The sequence below is a fragment of the Macaca mulatta genome, chromosome 12, assembly GCF_049350105.2.
Source record: "Macaca mulatta isolate MMU2019108-1 chromosome 12, T2T-MMU8v2.0, whole genome shotgun sequence".
NCBI lineage: Eukaryota > Metazoa > Chordata > Mammalia > Primates > Cercopithecidae > Macaca > Macaca mulatta.
This window is the reverse complement of record NC_133417.1, coordinates 76060396-76086910: the sequence shown is the minus strand read 5'-3', so window position 1 is coordinate 76086910 and position 26515 is coordinate 76060396. Positions and strand designations below refer to the sequence as shown.

Below are 26515 nucleotides of genomic sequence, written 5' to 3'. Positions count from 1 at the left end.
TATCTGAAACTTGTGTTGGGGTGGGTAAGTGTAACTTTGTAAGTTTCTGGATATATGACTACTGTTGATATGGTTTAGCTGTGTCCCCATCCAAATCTCATCTTGAATTGTTGTTCCCATAATCTCCATGTTTCATGGCAGGGACCTGGTGGGAAGTGACTGCATCATGGGGGCACTTTCCTGCATGCCGAGTCTCCTCCCGATAGTGAGTTCTCATAAGATGTAATGGTTTATTATAAGTGTGTGGCATTTCTCCTGCTTGCACTCACGCTCTCTCCTGCTGCCCTATGATGAGGTGCCTTTGGCCATGATTGTAAGTTTCCTGAGGCTTGCTCAGCCACGAAGAACTGTGAGTCAATTAAACCTCTTTTCTTTATAATTACCCAGTCTCAGGTATTTCTTCATAGCAGTGTGAGAACGGACTCTAATACAATGGTAAAGAAAACTAAACCCAAACTGAGAATTGGATGGATGGAGATTTTATGTAAGATTTTTCATTTAGCAATATGTCAGGTAGGGATAAATATATCACGTGATGAACTTTCAGGATTTTGTAAAACTTTTCGTAATTGTAAATGTAAAAACATCTTTGAATGCCAGGGGCTACCACTGTATAAAATGTAATCTCAATTGTTGAACAAAAAAACAAACAAAAAAAAAAGGTATGTGGAAAAAAAGACTGGAAAATAAGCCAAAATGTTGACATTGGTTATCTTTGGGTAGTAAGAATATGAGTTGGATTTTTTTGGCTCTAATTTTTTGCATTTTTCCATTTTTCTTTACCATGCGTTCATGACTAAGGGTAAAGAGGAAAAGAAGTGAAATTGCTTCTTTCCTGACAGTTTTTAAGGAAAATATCCTTTTGTTCATAAGGCAAATAAATTGTCTTGGGGAAGAAATGTGAAGAAATATGAAGTCAGAAATATTATAATTGAAAGAAGTCTTGGTATAAGTCAGTATTTTTAAGTGACTGTTTGCTGGAAAACTGTGGTGTTAATCTGAGGCCAACCAGGCATGTAACTTTAGGACTTTGCATCTGCCACTCTGTTTTGGCAACTTTTAGAGTAATACAAAAAAGACATGAGAATGATGTGACCCACAATTTATTTGAATCACTAAATACTGTCCAAAAATGGCAGTTACAGTAATTTGTGAGGACACTAGGAAATCTGATTATATCATAGGCCATTTTGGTCATTGAGTATTAGGTTGAACCATAGGAACCTGTTTTATAGATTAAAAATGGTTGAGTGTCTGTAACTTCCTATGATTTAACCTGTTAAAAATAGTACTTTTTCATTCTTCATTCAAATTTGATTTACTTAGCTTGTATTATGTATGTATAATATATATAATATGTATATACTATATATAGATTGATACAGATCTATATATATAGACACAGAGATATATAGGTATCTTATCTAAATTTATAGGTGAGTGTGTCCATTAAGGTTGCAGATAAAAGAAATTATTATTAGAATCTTAAAATTTTGATTTTGGGGTGATTTAGTCATTGGAAATATGTCTTTCTAGAGGACTATTATGACCTTAATGTGGATTATGTGCTAATTTATGTATCTGGATCCCAAAGTTGGCATTCCCTGGAGTCTGATAGCACATTAGAGTTGGGAGTGATGGTTAAAGATTGTTTTAATTTTCATCAAGCAGGATAACTTGTGTTAAACACGTCTTCATGGACGTGTAGAGCAGGTAGGAGCCCTATCCCACGTAGGCTACCCTGTTTTATTGGAAATCTGGTGGATAAAATTTAATTTTTTTTCTTCCTTATTTGAAGGTTTAGGCTAGGCGAGTAGAAAGTGAGTAAATTGGAATGCTAATATGTTCCTTCTGTTGCTTTCTCTTCTCATGTAATTTACTTTGCATACATTTTTGGTCAAGTTGCTTATTTTTCCGGGACTTAATAAGTAAAAATCATCTAGGCTGTATGGTCCAGGAACTTGCCAAAACTTTACATGTATTATCTCATTGAACTCACCTTATGAATTAACCCTGTGTCCTGCCTGTGAACAACACTGTGATGGACATAGTTATTACCAAGATTTTCCCCCCCCAAGACAGAGTCTTGCTCTGTTGCCCAGGTTGGAGTGCAGTGGTGTGATCTCGGCTCACTGCAACCTCCCTCTCCTGGGTTCAAGCAATTCTCCTACCTCAGCCTCCTGAGTAGCTGAGAGTACAGGCATATGCCACCCCACCCAGCTAATTTTTCTATTTCTAGTGGAGATGGGGTTTCACCATGTTGGCCAGGCTGATCTTGAACCCCTGACCTTGTGATCTGCCCACCTCAGCCTCCCAAAGTGCTGGGATTACAGGCATGATCCACTGTATCCAGCCATTATTACCAAGATTTTATAATAACAGGGTCACTACGTGGCAAAGCTGGGATTTGAACTCAGGCAGTCTGGCCACAGAGCCCATGTTCTTAATGTTACAGCTGGCTATATTGTTACAATAAATGTCCACAGAAATCCATTTTAGGAATCTTACAAGGATACAGTAAAGATGATGTTGATGAAATAATAGGTTGAAATCACTGCATGAATATTTAGAATATTTAGAATTTTACCCAGGTATGTTATGTTATGTTATATTATTTAATAACCTATCTATAGCCCAGAGTGGAGTGTGGTGGTGGCGTCTCACAGCTCACTGCAGCCTCTACCTCCTGGGCTCAAGTGATCTTCCCACCTCAGCCTGGGACTAGAGGTGCGGACTACCATGCGCAGATAATTTTTTAAATTTTTTGTAGAGATGGGGTCTCTTCAGGTTGCCCAGACTGGTCTCGAACTCCTGGGCACAAAGGACCTGCTTGCCTTGGCCTTCAAAGTGCTGGGATTACAGGTGTGAGACACCACTCCTGGCCCCTTATTGATTTTCATTCATTGTTTTCAGTTGTGCTTTAATATGTAGCTAGTATTCAACTTGGACTTCTTACAAAAAGTACTTGCAGCCTCCTTTCTGGTCAGAGATTTACTTACCTGCTGTAGAGGGACTTTAAGAAAGAAAAACTGGGCCGGGCGCGGTGGCTCACGCCTGTAATCCCAGCACTTTGGGAGACTGAGACGGGCGAATCACGAGGTCAGGAGATTGAGACCATCCTGACCAACACGGTGAAACCCCGTCTCTACTAAAAAATCCAAAAAACTAGACGGGTGAGGTGGCGGGTGCCTGTAGTCCCAGCCACTCGGGAGGCTGAGGCAGGAGAATGGCGTGAACCCAGGAGGCGGAGCTTGCAGTGAGCTGAGATCCGGCCACTGCACTCCAGCCTGGGCGACAGAGCCAGACTCCATCTCCAAAAAAAAAAAAAAAAAAAAAAAACAGAAAAACTGTTCTGTGGCCCTTCTTTCACCCTATATTATTGGGATAGAAGAATAGACCAAGAAGGAGTACTGTGGAGCAGTAAATCATCACTGTCCTTTTTAAGGTTCATAACAATTGGTTACCTCTCAGGAGTGGGATTTTAGGAGACAAGGAAGTATTGGGACTTTTTACTTTTATATTTTTGTATTTATTTCAGCAAGCACCTATTACTTGGTAATGGGGAAAGGCATGAAACCAAAAAAGAGTCTTGAGTACTTAGATTAGAGACAAGATACCAGTTTACTTTCTGGTAGTGAGGAGAGAGTAATCACCAGCTCAAGTTTTATCAGATTCCTGTTTTGGAGTTTTCTTAGAGAACATTCCTTCTTACCGCAGGATCAAGTACATGCTCTTTTTTTCTCTTTGTCTTTGTCTGTCTCTGACATGGACACGTGCACACACACATACACACACACCCATGCTCTTCCTCTGGACCCTTCTTTTGGGACAGAGATGCTTAACTGAGTGGATATAAACTGTAACAAAAGGCAGTATAACTTAACCTTTCAGTGTCTCAATTTCTCTATTTTTAAAATCAGGACTATATGTTAATGTAGAAATGCAGTCTAGTATAAAATACATCTATATGTGAGTATGTGTATGCATTTGTATGTATGTGTATATACAGTGTGAGAGAGAGTGATTTTAAAAATAGCAGACTGCTACAAGTTTGAGGCTAGAGGAAGAGGAACTTGGTTAGTTATGTTACTGCTATATTAGCATAAAGAAATTAGGCATGGAAGTATATGTCATCCTATTATACTTACCGGGAACTTCTAACCCCAGGAAGAAAGCTGGAAGGGGACTTATTACATTATGTATGCTAATATTTATTGAGCACTTATATTTTAGCAAACATATATGTTCACATTTATTGAATGCTTTCTAAGTGACAGATTTAGTTCAAAACCATATAAACTTATTTTATTTTAACAACTCTGTAAGGAATGTACTTTATTATCTCCATTTTCTATATTAAGGAAGCTAAAATAGAGGTTAAAGAACTTGACTAAACTTTACACAGCTTATCGACCTATGTACGTTTTTGATGAAAGAAAAATTAGTTATCAGAGATTATTTTTTATTAGTAAGAGTAAAATTGAAATTTAAATTGTTTTCATTTTTTAAGGTCATGGCAGTAGAGAGAAGCAGAAACCCTATGGTTTACCTCTGATGTAAGCCTATCTTCTTATGTGAATTATTTGGTCTCAGAGTATTTGAATTATTTGCTGTAAGGGTTGCAACAAAAGTGTTTAAAAAGACCAAGTATATTAAAAAGATTAGGTGAAGCATTACTCTGACTTGGAATGATTCTAGATGAGACCTGTCTTCTCTAGCACAGGCTTATATAATTGAACATGTAGACCTAGATTCAGGGACCTGGCTTTCTATACTTACTGTTGTCAGACATTTGGGTGAAATCTTTGGGAAGTGTATGTGTTTATACGTGTATGTGCAATACATATGTATCTATATATGTAGATAGATGGATAGGTAATGTGACTCAGAAACAGATAAATAGTTTAGTGAATAAAGTACAAAACAGACCCATGTTTATGGAATGTGATAACCAGAGAGATATTTTAAATCAGTGGGAAAAGGTTGAATTAGTGAGAAATTGAGACATTTTCCTTTAGAAAAAATTCTAGATGTATTATATATCTGTATATAATTCTAAATGGATTAATGTTCTAAATGTTAATATCTCAAATCATTAGAAAAAGTAGGAAATGTGTTTATTGAATACATGTGAGAGAGGGGTTAGAAAAAGAAATTGGGCTGGTTTTGTAATAGCTCATTTAACCAACATGTTCATTTAACTGCCAAAAAATTAGAGTATTTGCTTTTAAAGTAGGGAATCAAACTGTGGAATAAACAATGAAATGTAGTATAGCCAACAAAAATTATAGCTAAGTTCTTTAAATATGTGATACAAAATATTGTCAATGAAAATAGGTATGTTCTATTTATTAACCATGTTAAAATGGATGTTTCAAGACAAGATTCAGAAGTAATTACAGTGTTATACAATATAGACTTCTTGAATTCTTTTTCTTTCTTTTTTTTTTGAGATGGAGTCTCACTCTGTTGCCCAGACTGGAGTGTGCAACCTCCGCCCCACCGGGTTCAAGTGATTCTCATGCCTTAGCCTCCTGAGTAGCTGGGATCACAGGTGCGCACCACCATGCCCAGCTAATTTTTGTATTTTTTAGTAGAATTGGGATTTCACTGTGTTGACCAGGCTGGTCTTGATATCCTGACCTCAGGTGATCCGCTCACCTCAGCCTCCCAAAGTGCTAGGATTACAGGTGTGAGCCACTGTGCCCAGCCCAGACTTTTGAATTCTTTTGCTTCCTATACTTTCGAGTGCATTAAAAAAACTAATGAAAAGGAATTATTTAAGTGGAATATTTTATCTTGGAGAAATAATTTCTTTATCATAGTGTTTATTTTTAATAAAAGAACCTCTGCCTTATCTAGTATAATATGGAAAGTATTAATATAAGAAAAGCTTTAACTGTTCTGCATAAATCAGCTTATCAGGTATAATATGAAAAGTAGCAGTTAAAATCTGGAATGAATTAAAATGCTTTTAGACTTCAGGAAGTTTTAAATTTAAAACTAAGGTCATGGCTCAGCAGCAATTAAATCTACTATTAGAAGGCTTTTAGTGAAAAAACTCTTTTTTTACCTTTTTGGTAACTGGTATTAACCTTTTAAAAACCTGCGTTCTAGGCATTTGATTTTGTTACGACTGTCATCAAGCAAGATGAAGACTTAAGGCAACTAAAAAATTATATAATGAAAAAATGATTCCTTGTCATAAATATAGGTGATATAACTATCATATAAAGTGATGTTGACTAACCAGAACTAGTAATATGTTCTAATATATCACCCTTGAATCCTTGGGAGCACATACTTCTACAATAACCAGCATTTATTGAGTTTATGTGTGTTAAAGACACAGGGAGAGAGAGAAAACATGTTTATTAAAATGAAACATGACAAACTAATGGGTCAGATTGTGTTCTTTGTGTTCCCTAAAATTTTTCTTCATTATATTGAATGTGGTTGATCTCTAATTTGGGTAGTGACATCCCTTGTTATATGTTTTATGTGATGTTTTGGATTTACATTTGTAAATTTTGGGAAACAGTTCAGTAAGAAGAGTAGCATAATTAAAAGGTGGTTGTGTTTTGAAGTGGGATAGTCTTTAAGAATGGTATGATCTTTATAGTGGCTTTTGTAATTTCTTCTTTTTCAAAAGTATAAACGTTTATTGTAATAAAGAATTTGATGGATTATAGTGAAATTAGTTTTTTTTCCCAGAAAATTTCTCTCTTGAGGACAGAATTTTTGGTTAAGGGTCAAAAATGACAGTTTGAGTCCATAAAATATTGAAATCTTTGAAATGTGTTTTCTAGAACAGAAGTAAGTAAACTACCTTTTTTACATGACTAAAAACATCAAAAAAAATAATTCTTTCAGGTGATGGGTACACCAGAATCTCAGAAATCACCACTAAAGAACTTATTCATGTAACCAGTCACTACTTGTTCCCCCAAAACCTATTGAAATAAAAAATAAGTAATTCTTTGTGACATGTGAAATTTGAATTTCATTGTCTATTCATTTAAATAAAGTGTTACTGGAACACAGCTGGTTTTGCTTTATAATGGCAGAGCTGAGGAGTTTTGACAGAAACTGTATATGGCATTCTCATTACTTCAAGCTACTGTTTGGTGTACCACAAATTTCAGTGCTGCCATTATCACTTGACAGTGTTTTGAGTGCCACGTCTGTGACCAGATTGGAATTTTTAATTTTATTTATTTATTTATTACCACTGTGTATCCATCTTGTCAAAACAAGGAAAGAAAAGAAAAATATAGACTTTGAGTGGCATGCTTTTAAGGCACACTGGAGTGTGGGTTATTTTGTTACTGAATTTAATAGCAAAACATTGCTCTTATTATGAAGTGACACTAGAGCTGCAATAGAATACAATATACCTTAATCGTATACTACACTATGTCCAACTCTCAGGAAAGCAATAGAAAAATTACAAAACTTAAAAATGGAGTATCTCATCACAGCATAATTTCTTCATAAAAATGAAAATGAGGCTACCTCCAAAATAAGTTTCCAAGTGGCTTGTTTGCCAAGCAAGGAAAGCCATTTACTGATATTGAGTTAATTAAATTGTATTTTATTGAAGCAGTCAAAAAAATTACATCCATAGAAAATAAACTTGTTTTAGGCTGTTAGCTTTTTGGCAAGAACAGTTGATTTAAGAGTTGAGGACATTTGAAGCAACATCACTAGTCAATTAAAAAACAAGGCAAATGATTTGGAGTGGTTTTTCTTGGCTCTTCATGAGCCGGCAGATGTTATTGATACAATTCAGTTGTTCTTTATTCAAGGAGTCAGTGCCAAGTTTGAAGTGGCAGAAAAGTTGGCCTCTGAATAGTCTGTGCAGAACAACTACAGGCAAGAATATTTTCAAAGCTGAGAAAACACTAAGTACAATCTGAAGTGGAATCTGCTAGGATGTGCTGCAACTGATGGTGATAAAATACATACGGATCAGAGAAAGGCTTAGTTGGACTAATTTACAAAGCTTGTAAAACTGAGGAGTTCATAGTTTATGGTTATTCGTTGTTATTCATTGGCAGATACTTTGCAGAAAATATTTCCATCTATCCATGTGTGTTACTGAATTGTCAACTGTGAAGTCAGTTTGCTCTTTTGGACTTAACTAGCATCAGCTGCATGAATTTTTGTTAGAGGACGAATATCCTGACTGGCTTAGAAGTGGTAAAGTATTTTTTTCGCAATTGTTTGAGCTAAAGGCTGAGATTGAAATTTTTTTGAACAAAGAGAACTGCCCTCAACTGCTATTAAATACTAATTAACTTTGGAAATCAGCTTTTTCTGAAGATTGGGTAATGTTTTTAAAATGAATTTAACCTAAGATTTCAAGGCAAAATAGTGCTTATATGTGAAAGACTGTGGTAAAGTCATTTCAGTGGCAACTGATACTCAAATCCCAAATAATTTCAGGCTGCTTTATATACTTCTCAAGCCGTCAAAGAAGTTAGATCGTCATTCCCACATGAATATGAGTGGACGCATTTTCTAGTCTCAAACTGTGGTTCCCACAGCATTTTTCAGAAGTTGACACAAATGCACAGAAAGTTTCATATTTCAAAAATTTGTTTGATTTTGCAGTGGAGAAACTTTCTACCTAACCTTCAGTTGGAAGTAGTTAATCAGCACTGTGATGACATACTGAAAAGCAAATATCAGATGAAGAACCAATAGATAACTGCCTTCGCGGTAATGAATATGCTTAATTAAAATCATGATTGTGGGTTAATATCAATATTCGGCAATATCTGTTTCTGTTAAAAGACATTTTCAAAGACAAATACATACAATCTCATTACAGATCTTTTTTTTTTTTTTTTTTTTTTTTTTTGAGATGGAGTCTGGCTCTGTCGCCCAGGCTGGAGTACAGTGGCAGGATCTCAGCTCACTGCAAGCCCCGCCTCCTGGGTTCACGCCATTCTCCTGGCTCAGCCTCCCGAGTAGCTGGGACTACAGGCGCCCGCCACCTCGCCCGGCTAGTTTTTTGTATTTTTTAGTAGAGACGGGGTTTCACCGTGGTAGCCAGGATGGTCTCGATCTCCTGACCTCGTGATCCACCCATCTCGGCCTCCCAAAGTGCTGGGATTACAGGCTTGAGCCACCGCGCCCGGCCATTTTTTTTTTTTTAAGAAGAAAAAGTGCTCTCATTCTGCACCCAGGCTGGAGTACAGTGGCACAATCATGACTCACTGCAAACCTGTAAGTCCCAGGCCCAAGTGCTCCTCCTACCTCAGCCTTCTGAGTAGCTGGGACCATAGGTACATACCACCACACCTTAGGTTTTATTATTTTTTTTATTTTTGTAGAGACAGGGTCTCCCTATGTTGCCCAGGCTGGTCTTGAACTCTTGGGCTCAAACAATCCACCTGTCTTGGCCTCCCAGAGTGTTGTGATTACAGATGTGAGCCACTGCGTTTAGCCTACAGATCAATATTAACAGATGAGGCCAGGCGTCGTGGCTCATGCTTGTAATCCCAGCACTTTAGAAGGCACAGGTGGGCTGATCACTTGAGATTAGGAGTTCAAAAACAGCCTGGCCAACATGTTGAAACCCCGTTTCTACTAAAAAAAAAAAATACAAAAATTAGCCAGGTGTAGTGGCGTGTGTCTGTAATCCCAGCAACTTGGGAGGCTGAGGTGGGAGAATCTCTTCAACCCGGGAGGCGGAGGTTGCAGTGAGCCTAGATCGTGCCACTGCACTCCAGGCTGGGCAACAGAGCAAGACTCTGTCTCAAAACAAAATTTAACAGATGAGTATTTGTAATAGATTTTGATGATAGGAAACTCCAATTAAGTGAGGTTATTTGTTGAGGTGCTGTCTTCTCAAAAAGAATTTCCTTCTTTTCTTAGCAGACTTTTATTTAAAAAAATTGTGTGTGTGTGTGTGTGTGTGTGTGTGTGTGTGTATTTATTTATTTATTTTGTCATACATGGTCTTCTCTTGTCACCCAGGCTGGAGTGAAGTTGTGTGATCTCGGCTCACTGAAACCTCTACCTCCCGGGTTCAAGTGATTCTTGTGCCTCAGCCTCCTAAGTAACTAGGATTACAGGCACCCACCACCACGCCCAGCTAATTTTTGTATTTTTAGTAGAGATGGGTTTTCACCATGTTGGCCAGGCTGGTCTTGAACTCCTGACCTCAAGTGATCCACCCTCAGCCTCCCAACGTGCTGGGATTATAGATGTGAGCCACTGCACCTGGCCTATTATAAAATATTATACTCATTATTGTATCTTGAATTTTGTCAATAAAAAGTTTGTAGAAATTGTTTCTGTATCCAGCCTGGGTGACAGAGTGTCTCCAAAAAAAAAAAAAAATTGTTTCTGTCTTGTTATGTAAGTATCTATATGATTTTGCCTATTGGCTTGCAAAGACTAAAATATTTGTGACTGAGCCCTTTACAGAAAAAGTTACAGATCCGTATTCTACAGAAGTACTTTTGAAACATGAATGTATGTAGTAATTACTGGGGATCTTGTTAAGATGCAGATTCTGGTTTGGTTGGTTTCTGGAGGAACCCATGATTTTGCATTTCTTAATAAGTGTCTTGATGATACAGTTGCTGCTGGCTCATGCACTGTAGTTTGAGTAGCAAAGCTCTACTGTTTAGGATTAGCATTTGCTGAGCACCTATTATGTGCCAGGAATTACACCAGGGGCTCTTGCGTATATTGCCTCTTTAAAATATCTTATTAGGGCCGGGCACGGTGGGTCACGCCTGTAATCCCAGCACTTTGGGAGGCTGAGGTGGGCAGATCACGAGGTCAAGAGATCGAGACCATTCTGGTCAACATGGTGCATCCTGGCCAACATGGTGAAACCCCGTCTTTACTGAAAATACAAAAATTAGCTGGGCGTGGTGGTGCGCACCTGTAGTCCCAGTCACTCAGGAGGCTGAGGCAGGAGAATCGTTTGAACCCAGGGGGCGGAGGTTGCAGTGAGCCGAGATCGCGTCACTACACTCCAGCCTGGTGACAGAGTGAGACTCCATCTAAAAAAGAAAAAAAACAAAAAAACAAGAAAAAACTAATTAGAAGATGTTAAGAATTAAGGAAAGATTGTGCTTTTAAGAGTTTTTGGTTAGAAACCCATTGATGCTTGGGTGCATAATTTCCTGTAAGACTTCATGGAAGAGGGTTGAGGTCCTAGAGGAAGCTATACATCTGAGAAAAACAATAGGAAACAAAATATATTATTATTTATTGATCCAGATCAAAAGCAGGGCCTGATGCCCTCATCTTCCATGGTAAATTTCAGTGTGCCATCAACCAGTTATCAAGTCAAAGAGTAGGCATAGTATATAGCACATACATACTTTATATTTTCTTCCAATCTGTTGTTTGCCTTTTCATTTTGTAACCATCTTCTTTTGAACTGGCACCATTTTAAATTTTTGACGAAGTCCAATTTATTGAATTAAGAACTTGAAATTATTATTTGAGACAGGTTCTTGCTGTGTCCCCCAGCCTGGAGTGCAGTGGCGGAATCTTGGCTCACTGCAGCCTCGACCTCCTTGGCTCAAGCAGTCAGCTCCTTAGTAGCTAGAACTACAGATGCGCACTGCCACACCCAGCTAATTTTTGTATTTTTTGTAGAGATGGGGTTTTGCCATGTTGCGCAGGCTGATCTTGAACTCCTGGACTCAAGTGGTTCTCTTGCCTTGGCCTCCCAAAGTGCTAGGATTACAGGCTGGGTGCTAACACACCCAGCCTGTAATTATTATTTTTTTTAAATTGTGGCAAAATGTAAAATTTACCATGTTAACTATTTTTAAATGTAAAGTTCAGTGGTATTAAGTACATTCACATTGTTGTGCTACCATCACCACTCTTCATCTGTAGAAATTTTCCGTCTTCCCCAGCTGAAACTCTGTACCCATTAAATACTAACTTCCCATTCCACCACACCCACCAGCCCCTGGCAACCACCTTTTGTGACTGACTTATTTTACTTGGCATAGTATCTTCAGAGTTCTCCTGTTGTAGCATGCCCCCACATTTTCTTCATTTTTCCGGCTGAATAATATTCCATTGTATGTAGATACCACATTTTGTTTATCCATTCATCTGTTGATAGCCACTTGGATTGCTTCTACCTTTAGGCTAATGTGAATAGTGCTGCTGTAAACATGTTTGTACAAATACCTGTTTTAGCCATTGCTTTTGCTTGTATTGGTTATATACTCAGAAGTGAAATTGCCGGATCATATGGTAATTCAGTGTTTCATTTTTTGAGGAACTGCTATACTGTTTTGCACAGTGGCTGCACCATTTTATGTTCTCAGCAGCAATGCACAAGGATTCCAATTTCTCCACATCCTCACTAGCACTTGTATATTTGGGTTTTAGTTTTTGATAACAGCCATCCTAATGGGTATGAAGTGGTATCTCACTGTGATTTTGATTGGCATTTCCCTCATGATTAATGTTGACCATCTTTTCATCTGCTTATTGGTCGTTTGCACACCTTCTTTGGAAAAATTTCTATTCCAGTCTTTTGTCCATTTTTTGGTTGGGTTTTTTGTTACTGAGTTGTAGAAGTTCTTTATATATTCTGGGTATCAATCCTTTGTCAGATACGTAATTTTCAGATTTCCATTCTGTGGGTTGCCATCTCACTCTGTTGATTATGCCCTTTAGGTGCAAAAGTTTTTAATTTTGATTAAGTCCAACTTACCCATTTTTATTCCTTCCTTCCTCCCTCCCTCCCTCCCTGTCACCCAGGCTGGAGTGCAGTGGTGCGACCTTGGTTCACTGCAGCCTTTGCCTCCCAGGTTCAAGTGAGTCTTGCCTCAGCCTCCTGAGTAACTGAGATTACAGGCACACACCACCATGCTCAGCTAATTTTTTTGTATTTTTAGTAGAGACGGGGTTTCGCCATGTTGGCCAGGCTGGTCTTGAACTGCTGACCTCAAGTGATCTGCTGGCCTTGGCCTCCCAAAATGCTGGGATTTCAGGCATGAGCCTCTGCAGTTGGCCCTATTTTTCTTTAGTTGCCTGTGCTTTTGGTGCTAGATCAAAGAAACCAGTGCTAAATTGAATGCCACGAAACTTTCTCCATATGTTTTCTTCTAAGAGTTAGAAAGTTTTAGGTCTTATATTCAGGCATTTGATCCGTTTTGAGTTAATTTTTGTATACGGTTAAAGTAAGGATCCAACTCAGTTTGTTTGCTTGTGGATACCCAGTTTTCCCTGCACCATTTGTTGAAAAAACTGATCTTTCCCCACTGAATGGTGTTGGTGTTCTTACTGAAAATCATTTCACGTGAGGGTTTGTTTTCTGGTCTCTCTGTTTTATCCCATTGATCTATGTATGTATGTATGTCTGTCTTTATGCCAGTACCATATTCTTATTTTTTAAATGTGATTTAATGTTTTCAAAATAGTCCTGTGCCAGGGAAGGATTGATAGTTTTTTATAAAGCAAAACTTCAATAGATTGTAAGTTTCAGTGCCAAGCTTAAGACTTGACAGACCTGGCATATAATAGGTGTTTGATTTGAGAATCATGTTTGAAGCCAAAGGAGGTCTGAAAAGAAAACAGAAGGCCATGGGGAATATTTGCAGTTAAGAGAGAACAAGAAGGTGATGAGGGGAACAGGTATAGCTGAATTATGAAAACTAGAACTGTTTATGTTTTTGCTTTGGTTTTTCCTCTCAATAAAGGAATAATATACAGTTTCTGATGTAATAGCAAGAAGAGAAAAAATGGAAGCATTGATGATACTAAGGATGATGTGGTTATAAACCAGTTTAAGGGAAGAATTAAATGATAGCACAATAAAATTGAAGCTATGGTAGACTTCTAAAAAGACATAAGCGAGGGCAGAAGGAGACAAGGAGTGAGCAGATGCCAGAGAGGTAGGGTACTTGTGAATACAAGATTTCTTAGATGTCAAGAAGGAATGAGGTCAAAAGCAAGTGTTAAAGGCTTTAGCTTTTTAGAGGGATTTACTTCTTTTTTTGAGCTAGAGGAAGTAGACAGGGGAAGGTATATTTTCAGGTACAGGGATCCAAATAAGCATGAAAGAGTGGCCACCATCCATCTAGTCCTTTATCCAGGTGAGGATAAAAAGTAAGAAAGGCAATTTCAAAAGATAAGATCTATAGGAATAGTTGTTAACCTTTAGGAGAGGAATGTCAGGATGTGTGGAAGGGGGCTAGTATAGTTCAAAAATGTTCCCCAAGTCATTCCGGATTCTGGCAATATCCTTACCTGCTCTCTTTGAGAGCCATTCATTTATGTTGCTTCTAGGGTTTTTGTCAGAATTAGCAGACTTAGATAAAGTAATTTTTAAGAATTTGTTTGAACTTTATCTAGAATTTGGAATGCTTTAGTCTGCGTAATAACAGTAACATCAGGGTGTTAAATTTTTCCCCTTAATTTTCACGGTGGTTGTTTAATAATAAGTGTTACTTCAGTCATCTGTATGTATGATAAACGTGTCTGTGTTTCATTTACCTGATGGAAACCTAAAACTCAACCATACAAAAAATCTTAAGGATTGTGACAGTAATAAAACAGTTCTTTATAGTTTAAAATGTAGTTATATAAGATATACATAAAATGATTAAGTGATAATGTCACATAGTTACAATTCTGGGTATGCTTAGAATAGGGTGGTTACATTAGGAGAGTAGTATTTTTTAAACTATGGTCCATTATTGGTTTATGAAATCAATTTAATTGCTATTTACTACTGTCACCCCACCCTTTTTTAAATGGACTGGAATAGACTAGAAAATAGTTGTTGTACAGGACTCTTACTACTGCATTGCAGTAAGATTAGGTATTCTGTGAAACTTTTAAATATATGAATGTTTGTAACTGTGTATGAATTAGATGGAAAATACATTTCTTTCTGTGAGTTGCAGCCAAAAGTGTTGGAAATCCATTGTAGGATGTTTTGATAAGTTGATGTGTGCATTTAAAAATAAAGTCTTTCAATTTCATCTGCTTGTAGCATTCCTAAATTTTTAACGTCTTAACTAATCACATATATATATTTGTGTAAGTATAAAGTATACACACATACATATATATGTGTACATATGTATTTTTTTTTTCTTAATAGGTGCAATGGATGAGCTTCATAGTCTGGATCCAAGAAGGCAAGAGTTATTGGAAGCTAGATTTACTGGAGTTGCAAGTGGGAGCACTGGGAGTACGGGCAGTTGCAGTGTTGGAGCTAAAGTGAGCAAAATTTTCATCTTTATTTGACAGTCTTTCTTTGTATTAAATGGTCTAAAATAGTATGTAAAGGATTCCTACATATGTGCTTAACAGCAAATGTAACTTTTATAATGTATAGAATAAGATCAGTGTTCATAAACCTGTTTTGAATATAGTATACCATATTTCAGGGGCATTAGGCATTATGTTACAATACACCATAATATGTTTCAGGGATAAAAAGGAGATCGGTAGATTGTACTGCCGGTCTCCCACAATGTACTTCCTTACCCTACCTGCCCTTATTATCCATGGTCCTATCTGTACATCTAATCCACTATTTCTAATTGCTGCATAAAACTTTAATAGCGTATATCTTTTAGGCCAGGAGTCCTCAACCCTGGGCCGAGGACCAGTGCTAGTCCTGTTAGGAACCTGGCCGCACAGCAGGAGCTGAGCGGCAGGAGAGTGAGCACTACTGCCTGAGCTCCACCTCCTGTTAGATTTGGTGGTGTTAGGTTCTCATAGGAGCATGAACTCTATTGTGAATTGCGCACATGCGAGGGATCCAGGTTGTGCACTCCTTATGAGAATCTAATGCCTGATCTGAGGTGGAATAGTTTCATCTCTAAACCATTCCCCACCCCACCCCACCCCCTATTTTTCATTGAAAAATTGTCTTCCACGAAATTGATCCTGGGTGCCAAAAAGGTTCGGTATCTTTGTGTTCAGCCTTTCAGTGATAGACCCAGATTGTCTACCTCAAACTGTGATGAGTTTTCATGTACTTGGGCTCTTATGGACCTTTGTGACCATTTATGTAGAATGTATTCCCAAGAGCACAACTGCTAGATCATAGGGTATGTATCGACTAAAATTGGATAAATAGAAGGTTGCTGTTCAGAACAGTTGTACTAATCTGCATTTTCAGCGGAGTGCATGAGTATTTCTGTATTTCCATATCGCAGAAACACTTGACACCATCCACATTCCTCATCATTTAAGTATAAAATATCTTTTTGTTTTACTTGTACCATCAATTATTTTGAGAATTTCTTCTCCTCCTCCTCCTCCTCCTCCTCCTCCTCCTCCTCCTCCTCCTCCTCCTCCTCCTCCTCCTCCTCCCCTCCTCCTCCTCCTCCTCCTCCTCCTCCTCCTCCTCCTCCCTCTTTTTTTTTTGAGGGAGTCTCACTCTGTCGCCCAGGCTGGAGTGCAGTGGCACGATCTCATCTCACTGCAACCTCCGCCTCCCAGGTTCAAGTGATTGTGATTCTCCTGCCTCAGCCTCCCAAATAGCTGGGATTACAGGTGCCCACCCCCACGCCTAGCTAATTTTTAGTAGAGACGGGGTTTCACCATGCTGGCCAGGCTGGTCTTGAACTCCTGACCTCAGGTGATCCCCACTCACCTCGGCCTCCCAAAGTGCTGGCCTTACAGGTGTGAGCCACCACGCTCGGCCTATTTTGAGTATTTCTTTGTATGCTTGTTAACTTGTTGGGAGTCTTAGAAATTATTTTAATTCTTTGTCTGTTTTTATATTAGTATTACTTTCTTTTTTGAACTGATTTTCCCATGTTCCATGTATATTCTACATGTTGATTTCTTGTTGACTTCATGCATCATAAGTAACTTCTCCCACTTTGTCATATGTCTCTTACTTTGTTCATGGTCTCTGTTGAACTGGAGTTGTGTGAATTCATAGCACATTGAACTTTCTAAATTTGTTGTAATCAGTCTCACCAATTTTTTGCCTTGCGGTTTATACCTCCGAAGTTTTGACTAACCCTTGGTATTTAACAAAAATAAACATCACCATTAACCATTTGGGTCAAATGGACCGTTTTGTATTTTTATATTTATAAGTTATTTTACTACTAATTTATAGACACAGGAATAAAAGTATTATGAAAAACAACTTTATTAGATATTTTAATAAGAATTACATTTGGTATCAAGTAAATTTTGGCTCACAAACATAAAAGATGAAAGAATACTGTGATACGTCCTTTGAGCATAATGAGGTGGTCCAGAATATGGTTGCAGAATATTATATGATGCAGTCCTTATTGCGTTTTCTTTTTTTCCTTATAAATATATTGTTCAATTCATTGATTCTTGAATTTGAGAAAATTCGTCTAGGTTTATGTTATCTGATTATCTGGGATTTTACAAATAGTATCACCACCATCAGCTTCAGAGTCTAGACATGGTACTGTTGGTGTTTATTTTCTGATTCATCTAATAATTGTAAGATGTATTCCTCTGTCATTTTCTTCTCTTAGCCATCGTGGGTGGAAAATGAAAATTTTTGAATTCTTTGGTGGAGTCAGTGAAAGCCAAGATTAGACTACAAAGATGGTATTCTAGTCTTTCAAAAATATTCTTAAAAGATGAAGCATGGTGAAAGATGATGCAGTACTTGAAAGATAATGGAAGGCAAGAAGAAAATTGAAAGATGATTTATTTTACTATTGCACCATCCTTGTAGGTTATTAAATCTGTATTTTTCTGTTGTTTCCATAACAAACGAAGTAAACTTAGGTGTTTAAAACAACACAAATTTACTATAGTTTTGTAGGTTAGAAGTCTATTACTAGTTTTATGGGCTAAAATCAAGGTGTTTATAGGTCTGTAATCCTTTGTGGAGGCTCAAGGGGAGGGTCAGTTTCCTTGCCTTTTTTAGTTTCTTCTTTTTTTTTCCCCCTCTGAGACAGGGTCTGGCTCTGTCACTCAGGCTGGAGTGCAGTGGGGTGATCTCGGCTCACTGCACCTTCTGCCTCCCGGGGTCAGGTGATTCTCCCACCTTAGCCTCCCCAGTAGCTGGCACTACAGGTATGTGCCACCATGCCCAGCTAATTTTTGTATTTTTAGTAGTGAAGAGGTTTCACCTTGTTACCCAGGCTGGTCTTGAACACCTGGGCTCAGGTGATTTGCCTACCTCGGCCTCCCAAAGTTTTGGAATACAGCTGTGAGCCACTGCACCTGGCCACCTTTTTTGGTTTCTAGAGGCTGCTGTGTTCTTTGGCTTGGCTATTCCTCCAGTTTCAAAGCCAACAACAGCCCATCTCCTTGACCATTCTTCTAAAGTCACATCTCTGACAACAGTCTGGAATGGTTGGGTCTCTACTTTTATGTACTGATGTGATTAGAGTAGACCAACCCGGATAATCTGGGATAATCTTCCCCAATTCAAAAGCCTTACCCTTAGTCACTTCTGCAGAGTCCTTTTTTTGCCATGTTAAGGTAATATAGTCACAGGCTCTGGGATTTAGGGCGTGTGTATCATTGGGGAAATTATTCTGCCTACCATACACCATCATTCTTCATTTTTTTCTTTGATTTTTTATTTTGTTTTTTAGTATAGTTGGGAATAATTGATGAAAATAATAAGTAATGATGAAGTAATTCCTAGTATGTGATAAATTCAAAATATAGGAAAAATAAGATCTGTGAGATTCCATAATATATTTTAGATTTATGAAAGGGTCCATTTGACATCTGATACTTGCAAGATAGAATGAGTTTTATTCTATTAACAATAAATATAATTTTTGTTTTTTGGGTGATCCCTAAGAATAAAAGTCCTCAAATATCAGTCTTTACAAATACTTAGAATGGCTCAAAAAAGAAATTCAAAAACTAAAAATTGATCTCATAGACCTTGATGGTATTCTAATTGTTAAAAACTGCTTCTCCATCCCTGGGCCATAAAGGTATTCTACAGTTTCTGTTATTAATTTTGTAGGTTTACTGTCATACTTGCTCTGTAATCCATCTAGGGTCCACCTTTTATATAGTATTGGTAGTGATCCAGTTTTATTTTTCTCCATCTAGTGAACAAGTTTTCTCCACAGTGCTTCTTAAATCATCTTTTTTTTTTTTAGTGATTTGTGATGCCATCTTTATCATACATATGACTTACATAATTAACACATATGATTTACATATATTTGATAAGTGTATGTGGGCCGGGTGTGGTGGCTCATGCCTATAATCCCAGCACTTTGGGAGGCCGAGGCCGGTGGATCACTCGAGATCGGGAGTTCAAGACTAACCTGGTGAACATGGTGAAACCCCATCTCTACTAAAAAATACAAAAAATTAGCTGTGCATGGTAGCAGATGCCTATAATTCCAGCTACTCGGGAGGCTGAGGCAGGAAAATTGCTTGAACCCAGGAGATGGAGGTTGCAGTGAGCTGAGATCGCGCCATTGCACTCCATCCTGGGTGACGAGAATGAGACTCCATCTCAAAAAAAGAAAAAAAGAAAGTATATGTGGTTGCCATGTATATATAGGATATAGGTTTGTCTCTGAAATGTCTCTGATGTCCCAGTGGTCTGTGTTCTTGTGCTCCAATATCACGTTAAAAATACTATCATATTTTGGTATGTCTTTTTTATATGGTAGAGTAAAATCTCTTGTTTACTCATTTTCTAGGGTTGACTTTGTTCTTTATGGATCTTTAGTCTTTCATAAAATTTAAGCATCTCTATATTCTTGATAGCATTTGCGAATTCTTCTATTGTAGCTTTTTTGTGTCTTTTTCCTTAAAATATTCGAATGTAATTCTAATTTTGAATGCATTCAATTTGTACATTAGAGACTACTAGCATCTTTGTAAGATTAGGTTATCCTATTTAAGTACATGAAATGTCTCCCTGTTTATTCAGTTCTCCCCATAGACTTCTTAGGAATTTTTGGCTATTAGATCCTTTAAAGTTTGTTGTTAATCTGTTTTTAATTATATTTTCTAGTTGATTATTGCTGGCTTAGGATGCTTTTAATTTTTATAGTTTGGTCTTGTATCTGGCAGTTTTGCTGTTGTTCTCTTTTATTGTTTGTAATGGTTTGTTGGTTCTGTAGATTTAAGAGAAATAATTATCTTCCAAAAATGATAGTTTAATCTCTTATACCTTAAATATGTATTTTTTCCTTATCTTGGTCATGACCTTGAATGCTGTGTCTTGTTCTTGCCTTCAAAGAGGAATTGTCTGAAGTTTCTTCATTAAGCGTAATGTTTGCTCTAGGTTTCAATTATGTAACTATGCCCAAATTAAAGAAGAGCTTTTATATTCCTGTTTAGTTAAGGAGATTTTGTTTGTTTTAAAAATTATAAATAGTTTTGAACTTAGGAAAGTCTATTTTCAGTGTTGATTAAAAGACTCAGGTTTTTCTCCTTTGGATTATTAATATGATAATCTAATAGATTCTTAAAATGTTGAACCTTGTTTGCATTTCTGGGATAAACCATACTTGATATGATGTACTATTTAAAAAACACTTATCAGGCCAGGCGTGGTGGCTCACACCTGTAATCCCAGCACTTTGGGAGGCCGAGGTGGGCAGATCACGAGGTCAGGAGTTTGAGACCAACCTGGCCAATATGGTGAAACCCTGTCTCTACTAAAAATACAAGAATTAGCTGGGCATGGTGGTGTTCACCTCGGGACCCAACTACTCGGGAGGCTGAGGCAGGAGAATTGCTTGAACCCGGCAGGCGGAGGTTGCAGTGAGCCAAGATCGTGCCACTGCACTCCAGCCTGGGCCACAGAGCGAGACTGTCTCAAAATAAACCAAAACCAACCAACCAACCAACCAAAGAAAACCCCACCATTTATTGGATTTAATACATGATTAATTATTTAGGATTTTTACATATATGCTTTAAGAGAAATGCATGTACCAACTGGAAGAATGTAGTTCAGTGAGTTTTGATAAATGTATACACTTGTGTAATCTACATTCCTCTGAAGATACAGAACATTTTCATTACCCTACCATATCTGGTTTATAATTCACTATCACATTAGCCTCACAAAATGAACTGGGCCCCTTTCATTATTTTTGGTTTTTTCAGCATCCTGTATATGATAGGAAATGTTCATGAGAATATGAGTAGACACTTGTAAAACTATCTTGGCCTGGAGTTTGTTTAGAATGGAGACTTTTTTTTTTTTTTTGAATACAGGGGCTCACTTGTCACCCAGGCTGGAGTGCAGGGGTGTGATCTTGGCTCACTGCAACTTATGCTTCCCAGGCTCAAACAGTCCCTCCATCTCAGCCTCCCAAGTAGCTGGGACTACAGGCGCTTGCACCACGACACTCGGCTAGTTTTTTGTTGTTGCGGACTTTTTTTTGTAGAGACCAGGTTTTATCACGTACCCAGACTTATCTCAAACTCTTGACTGAAGCGATCCACCTGTCTTGGCCTCTCAACGTGCTGGGATTATAGGTGTGAGCCACTGTGCTCAGCCAGGGAGATCTTTTACTGTCATTTTAATTTCTTTTTTTTTTTTTTTGAGACGGAGTCTCGCTCTGTCGCCCAGACTGGAGTGCAGTGGCGCGATCTGGGTTCACTGCAACCTCCACCTCCCAGGTTCACGCCATTCTCCTGCCTCAGCCTCCCGAGTAGCTGGGACTGCAGGCACCCGCCACCACGCCTGCCTAATTTTTTTTGTATTTTTAGTAGAGACAGGGTTTCACCGTGTTAGCCAGGGTGGTCTTGATCTCCTGGCCTCGTGATCCGCCCGCCTCGGCCTCCCAAAGTGCTGGGATTACAGGCGTGAGCCACCGCACCCGGCCTAATTTCTTTAATATTTAGTTCATTAATTCATTTCATGTAAGCTTTTAAACTTATTAGTATATATTTATAATACTTTTAAAAACCTCCTTTGTTACTTTCTTTCTTCATATTCTCCTTTTCTGTTCATTCTTGCCAGAACTTTGTTTAATGAATATTTCAAATAAACAAATTTTTGTTTTAATGTTTTTCACTTTTTTTCTTCTCCCTTTTCCCCAGTGATTTCTGCCTTCATAATTTACTTGTTATTTTGGATTTGCTTCTGTGGCTCTTCTTCCAGCTATTGAATTGAATATTTAGTTTATTTACTTGTATATAGACATAATTAACATACAGTAAAATACATAGCTCTTATGTGTTTGGTTGTGGAACTTTCTCCCCACGGTTTTTATTAAGGTATAATTATCAATTAGTAAAATTACCCTTTTTTTTACTGTATAGTTCTGTTGTAAGATTTGACAAATGTATATAATTGCATAACCACCATCACAATTAAGATATTAAATAGTTTATTTCACCAAAATATTTTCCCATACCCCTTTGTAGTCAACTCCTCTAGGTTGCCTCTGGCAACCACTGATCTGTTTTCTGTTCTTTTTGTTTAGGTTTTTAAGAAATGTTATATAAATGGGTACATATTGCAATATGTACCTTTTTGAGTATGGCTTCTTTTAACTTAGCATAATGCCTTCATTTGAGATTGATCCATGTTGTTGGATGTTGGACCCTTTTGAATACTAAATAGTATTCTGCTGTATGAAGATAAACACTTCTTTGTAGTCCATTTTCTGTTTATTTTTTGAGACAGAGTCTTGCTCTGTCGCCCAGCTGGAGTGCAGTGGCACAATCTTGGCTCACTGCAACCTCCACTTCCCGGGTTCAAGTGATTCTTGTGCCTCAGCCTCCTGAGTAGCTGGGATTACAGGCATGTTCCCCCATGCCCAGCTAATTTTTGTATTTTTAGTAGAGAAGGGGTTCACCCTGTTGGTCAGGCTGGTCTCAACTCCTGACCTCAAGTAATCCACCTGCCTTGGCTTCCCCAAAGTGCTGGCATTATAGGAATGAGCCATCGCGCCTGGCCTTTTTAGTCCATTTTCTAGATGAGGAACATTTGTGTTGTTTCCAGTGTTTTGATAATTAGGAATAAAGGTATTGTAATCATTTGCGTATTCAACCTCCTGAGCTCAGGTAATCCTCCCAACTCAGCCTCCCAAGAAGCTGGGACCACAGGTGTGCACCACCACGCCTGGCTAATGTTTTGAAGAGATAGGGGTTTCATCATGTTGCCCTTAGATTTGGAAATTGTTTAGTGTAAGTAATACAAAAAACAAAATATAGAACACTTCCATCCCTCCAGAGTTTTCTTCTGCCCCTTTCCAGTCAGTTCCCTCTTGTCAAACCCTTTCCCCCAGCTCTTATCTAATTTTTGTCGCTACACTGCCTGTACTTGGATTCCATATGCAGTAAATAAAAGTATGTAGTATATTCTTTTGTGTCTGGCATCCTTTATTTAACATAGTATTTTTGAGATTTATCCACGTTGTTGCTGTTTTAGTAGTTAATTCTTTTTGTTGATGAATAGAATTCCATTGTGTGAATATACCACAGTTATGCATTTAGTAGAGTGGTATTTGGATGTTTTCATTTTGCCTGTTATAAGTAAGATTACGATAAACATTTTGGTACAAATGTTTTGGTAACATGTTTTCATTTCTCTTGGGAAGATACTTAGCTGGATAGATGTATATTTAACTTGATAAGAAACTGCCAGATTTCCAAAGTGTTTGTACCTGTATATAAACTTTGTTCTGCATCCTCCCTGACATTTTGTTGTGATTCTTTTTCATTTTAGTGTAGTGGGTGTGAAGTAATATCAGCTCGTTTATTTTAACTTTTCTTGTTTCTTGATTAATGCTATCCCTCCAAGAACTGCTGTTGTAACTGTTCCGTAAGTTTTGATGGGTGCTATTTTAATTAATGTTCAGATCTGTATATTTCATAATTACCTTTGTTTCCTTTTTAACACAAGGGTTATTAATATAGGATATTTTGAGCTATCTTTTGTTATGGATTTTCAATCTGTTGCATTACAGTTGGAAAGTAGTTTGTATGACATCAGTCCCTGAATGTGCCTCATTTTAGAAACATTTCATATCTGATAGCTCTTAATTGTATTTGTTCAGATCTTAAGACATCTCCTTGTGTTGTCAACTTGGTGTATCTTTTTCTGAAGGAGGTGTGTTAAAATATTTAACTGATGATTCATGTATATCTACTTGCCATTCATTTGTTTTTGCTTGATACATTTTGAGGCAGTATTTTTACATGTGTATCTCTTGTTCTATTCTTTTTATGACTGTACACTACTTACTGTTAACTTTAGCTTTCTTTTGGATATTTGTTTTAGGTATATAGTTTTCTATTTTATTTTTGCTCTCTTTAAATGTGTTTCTTGGGGCTGGGAGTAGTGGCTCATGCCTGTAGTCCCAGCACTTTGGGAGGTCGAGGCAGGTGGATCACTTGAGCCCAGGAGTTCAAGACCAGCCTGGGCAACATGATGAAACCCTATCTCTTCAAAACATTAGCCAGGCGTGGTGGTGCGCACCTGTGGTCCCAGCTTCTTGGGAGGCTGAGTTGGGAGGATTACTTGAGCTCAGGAGGTTGAGACTGCAGTGAGCTGAGATCATGCTACTTCACTCCAGCTTGGACGACAGAGTGAGACCCTGTCTCATTAAAAAAAAAAAAATACATGTATTTCTTGTAGACATCATATGTTTTTTGATACAATAGGAGCATTCAACTCTCTTAAATGGTGAGTTTTGTTTATTACATTTTTTGTAATTATTATTTTCTGACTCGGTTCTGCTATCTGTTGCCTAATGTCGTCGTCTTGTACTTTATGCGTTTTCCATTGGACAAATGTGAATTTTTTTTCTTGATGTTTTAAAGTTACATATTCTAGGCCGGGCGCAGTGGCTCAAGCCTGTAATCCCAGCACTTTGGGAGGCCGAGACGGGCGGATCATGAGGTCAGGAGATCGAGGCCATCCTGGCTAACACGGTGAAACCCCGTCTCTATTAAGAAATACAAAAAAAAACTAGCCGGGCGAGGTGGCGGGCGCCTGTAGTCCCAGCTACTCGGGAGGCTGAGGCCGGAGAATGGCGTGAACCCGGGAGGCGGAGCTTGCAGTGAGCTGAGATCCGGCCACTGCACTCCAGCCTGGGTGACAGAGCGAGACTCCGTCTCAAAAAAAAAATAAATAAATAAATAAAAAAAAAATAAATAAATAAATAAAGTTACATATTCTATTTGTAGTATTATGACAGTATACTCAGTATAGTATGTGAGTGTAGAGTGTCATTGTAACACCAAAAATGCTCTTTCAAACTGCATTCCTGTGGGTTTTTTCCCTTTAAGATTTTTTTTTACTACTTTTTACTTTGAAAATAATCTATACCTATAGGTAAGTTGAAAATGTAGTATAAAGAATGCCATCATATTCTTTATCTAGATTTAAAAGATATAAACAGTTTTGCTTAATTTGTGTTCATATACATCTTTACCATCTTTCTCTGGTATTGCTGTGGTCTCCTGGCTGCTGCTGTTTTTTTTTTGTTTTTTTTTTTTTTCTTTGAGAGAGGGGTCTCACTCTGTCACCCAGGCTGGAGTGTGGTGACACAATCTTGGCTCACTGCAGCCTCTGCCTCCCAGGCTCAAGTGATCCTCTTGCCTAAGCCTCCTGAGTAGCTTGGACAATAGGCAAGTGCCACCATGCCTGGCTAAGTTTTTTGTATTTTTTTTAGAGATGAGTCTCACTATGTTGCCCAGGCTGGCATTTAACTCCTGGGCTCAAGCAGTCTGCCCACCTTGGCCTCCCAGAATGCTGGGATTACAGGCATAAGCCTCTGTGCCTGACTAGCTCCTTTTTTTAATTCAGTTGTTATAATTCATTATTGTCTTTGAAACTCAGATTGTCCCAAATTTGGCCAGTGGAAACTCCTTCACATGGTCACTTTAGAGATCTTTTATCAGTCTTTGGTTTTCAGACACAAGACATTTCTGGCTTACCTCATCCATTTCTGCGTTGAATATGAGCAGACATTCTCCAAGGATTCCTGGTTCATTTTAGTGAATAATGGTACTTAGGAACCAACATCTAGGTGCTAGTTATGCTTGTTGTTATAATACATAATAGTCTCTTAGAAGAATGCCAGCCAATATAGAATCAGAACACTCATCATTTGGCATCCCCAATGTAATTATTAAGGCAAGGATCATCAATGGATGCTAATACCATTTAGTAAAATGTTTTCAAGAGCAGTATACTTACAAAGTCCTAATGTTTTACCCCATAGATTAGTTATTACAAAAGAGAAATGTGTTTAAAATGGACACCATTTCTCACCACCATAATAATCAAGATCAGACTTTTCATTGGCATATTATCTCAGATAATCTGACATTGTATGTGCCTCCTAAGGTGGTGCGGTAGGAGTTACACAAATCACCTCTGTTTTTAATGCTGGAAATATTTGATTTGAATTTAATTATGAGACAACACTCCTGGGACACTGCTAGACAACTGGCCTGGACTCATTAAAGTATTCAGTGCCTTAAAGAACAAAGAGAGGTAAATGGAATTGTTGTAGATTGAATGAGGCTAAAGAGACATAGCAATCAGATGTAGTGTGTGAATCTGAATCCTGATTTGCTCCCGGACTGGGGG

The 26515-nt window shown here is 37.9% G+C and overlaps 1 protein-coding gene across 2 annotated transcripts in view; it reads left to right on the top strand.

Moving 5' to 3' along the window:
- TLK1 (tousled like kinase 1) overlaps positions 1 to 26515 on the top strand; it is a 166566-nt gene that overhangs the window by 27697 nt on the left and 112354 nt on the right. For both annotated transcript variants that reach the window (XM_028830834.2, XM_077957185.1), the window contains exon 2: positions 15110 to 15228. In XM_028830834.2, coding sequence (XP_028686667.1) covers positions 15110 to 15228 — 119 coding nt within the window. The remainder of the gene's footprint in view (positions 1 to 15109; positions 15229 to 26515) is intronic.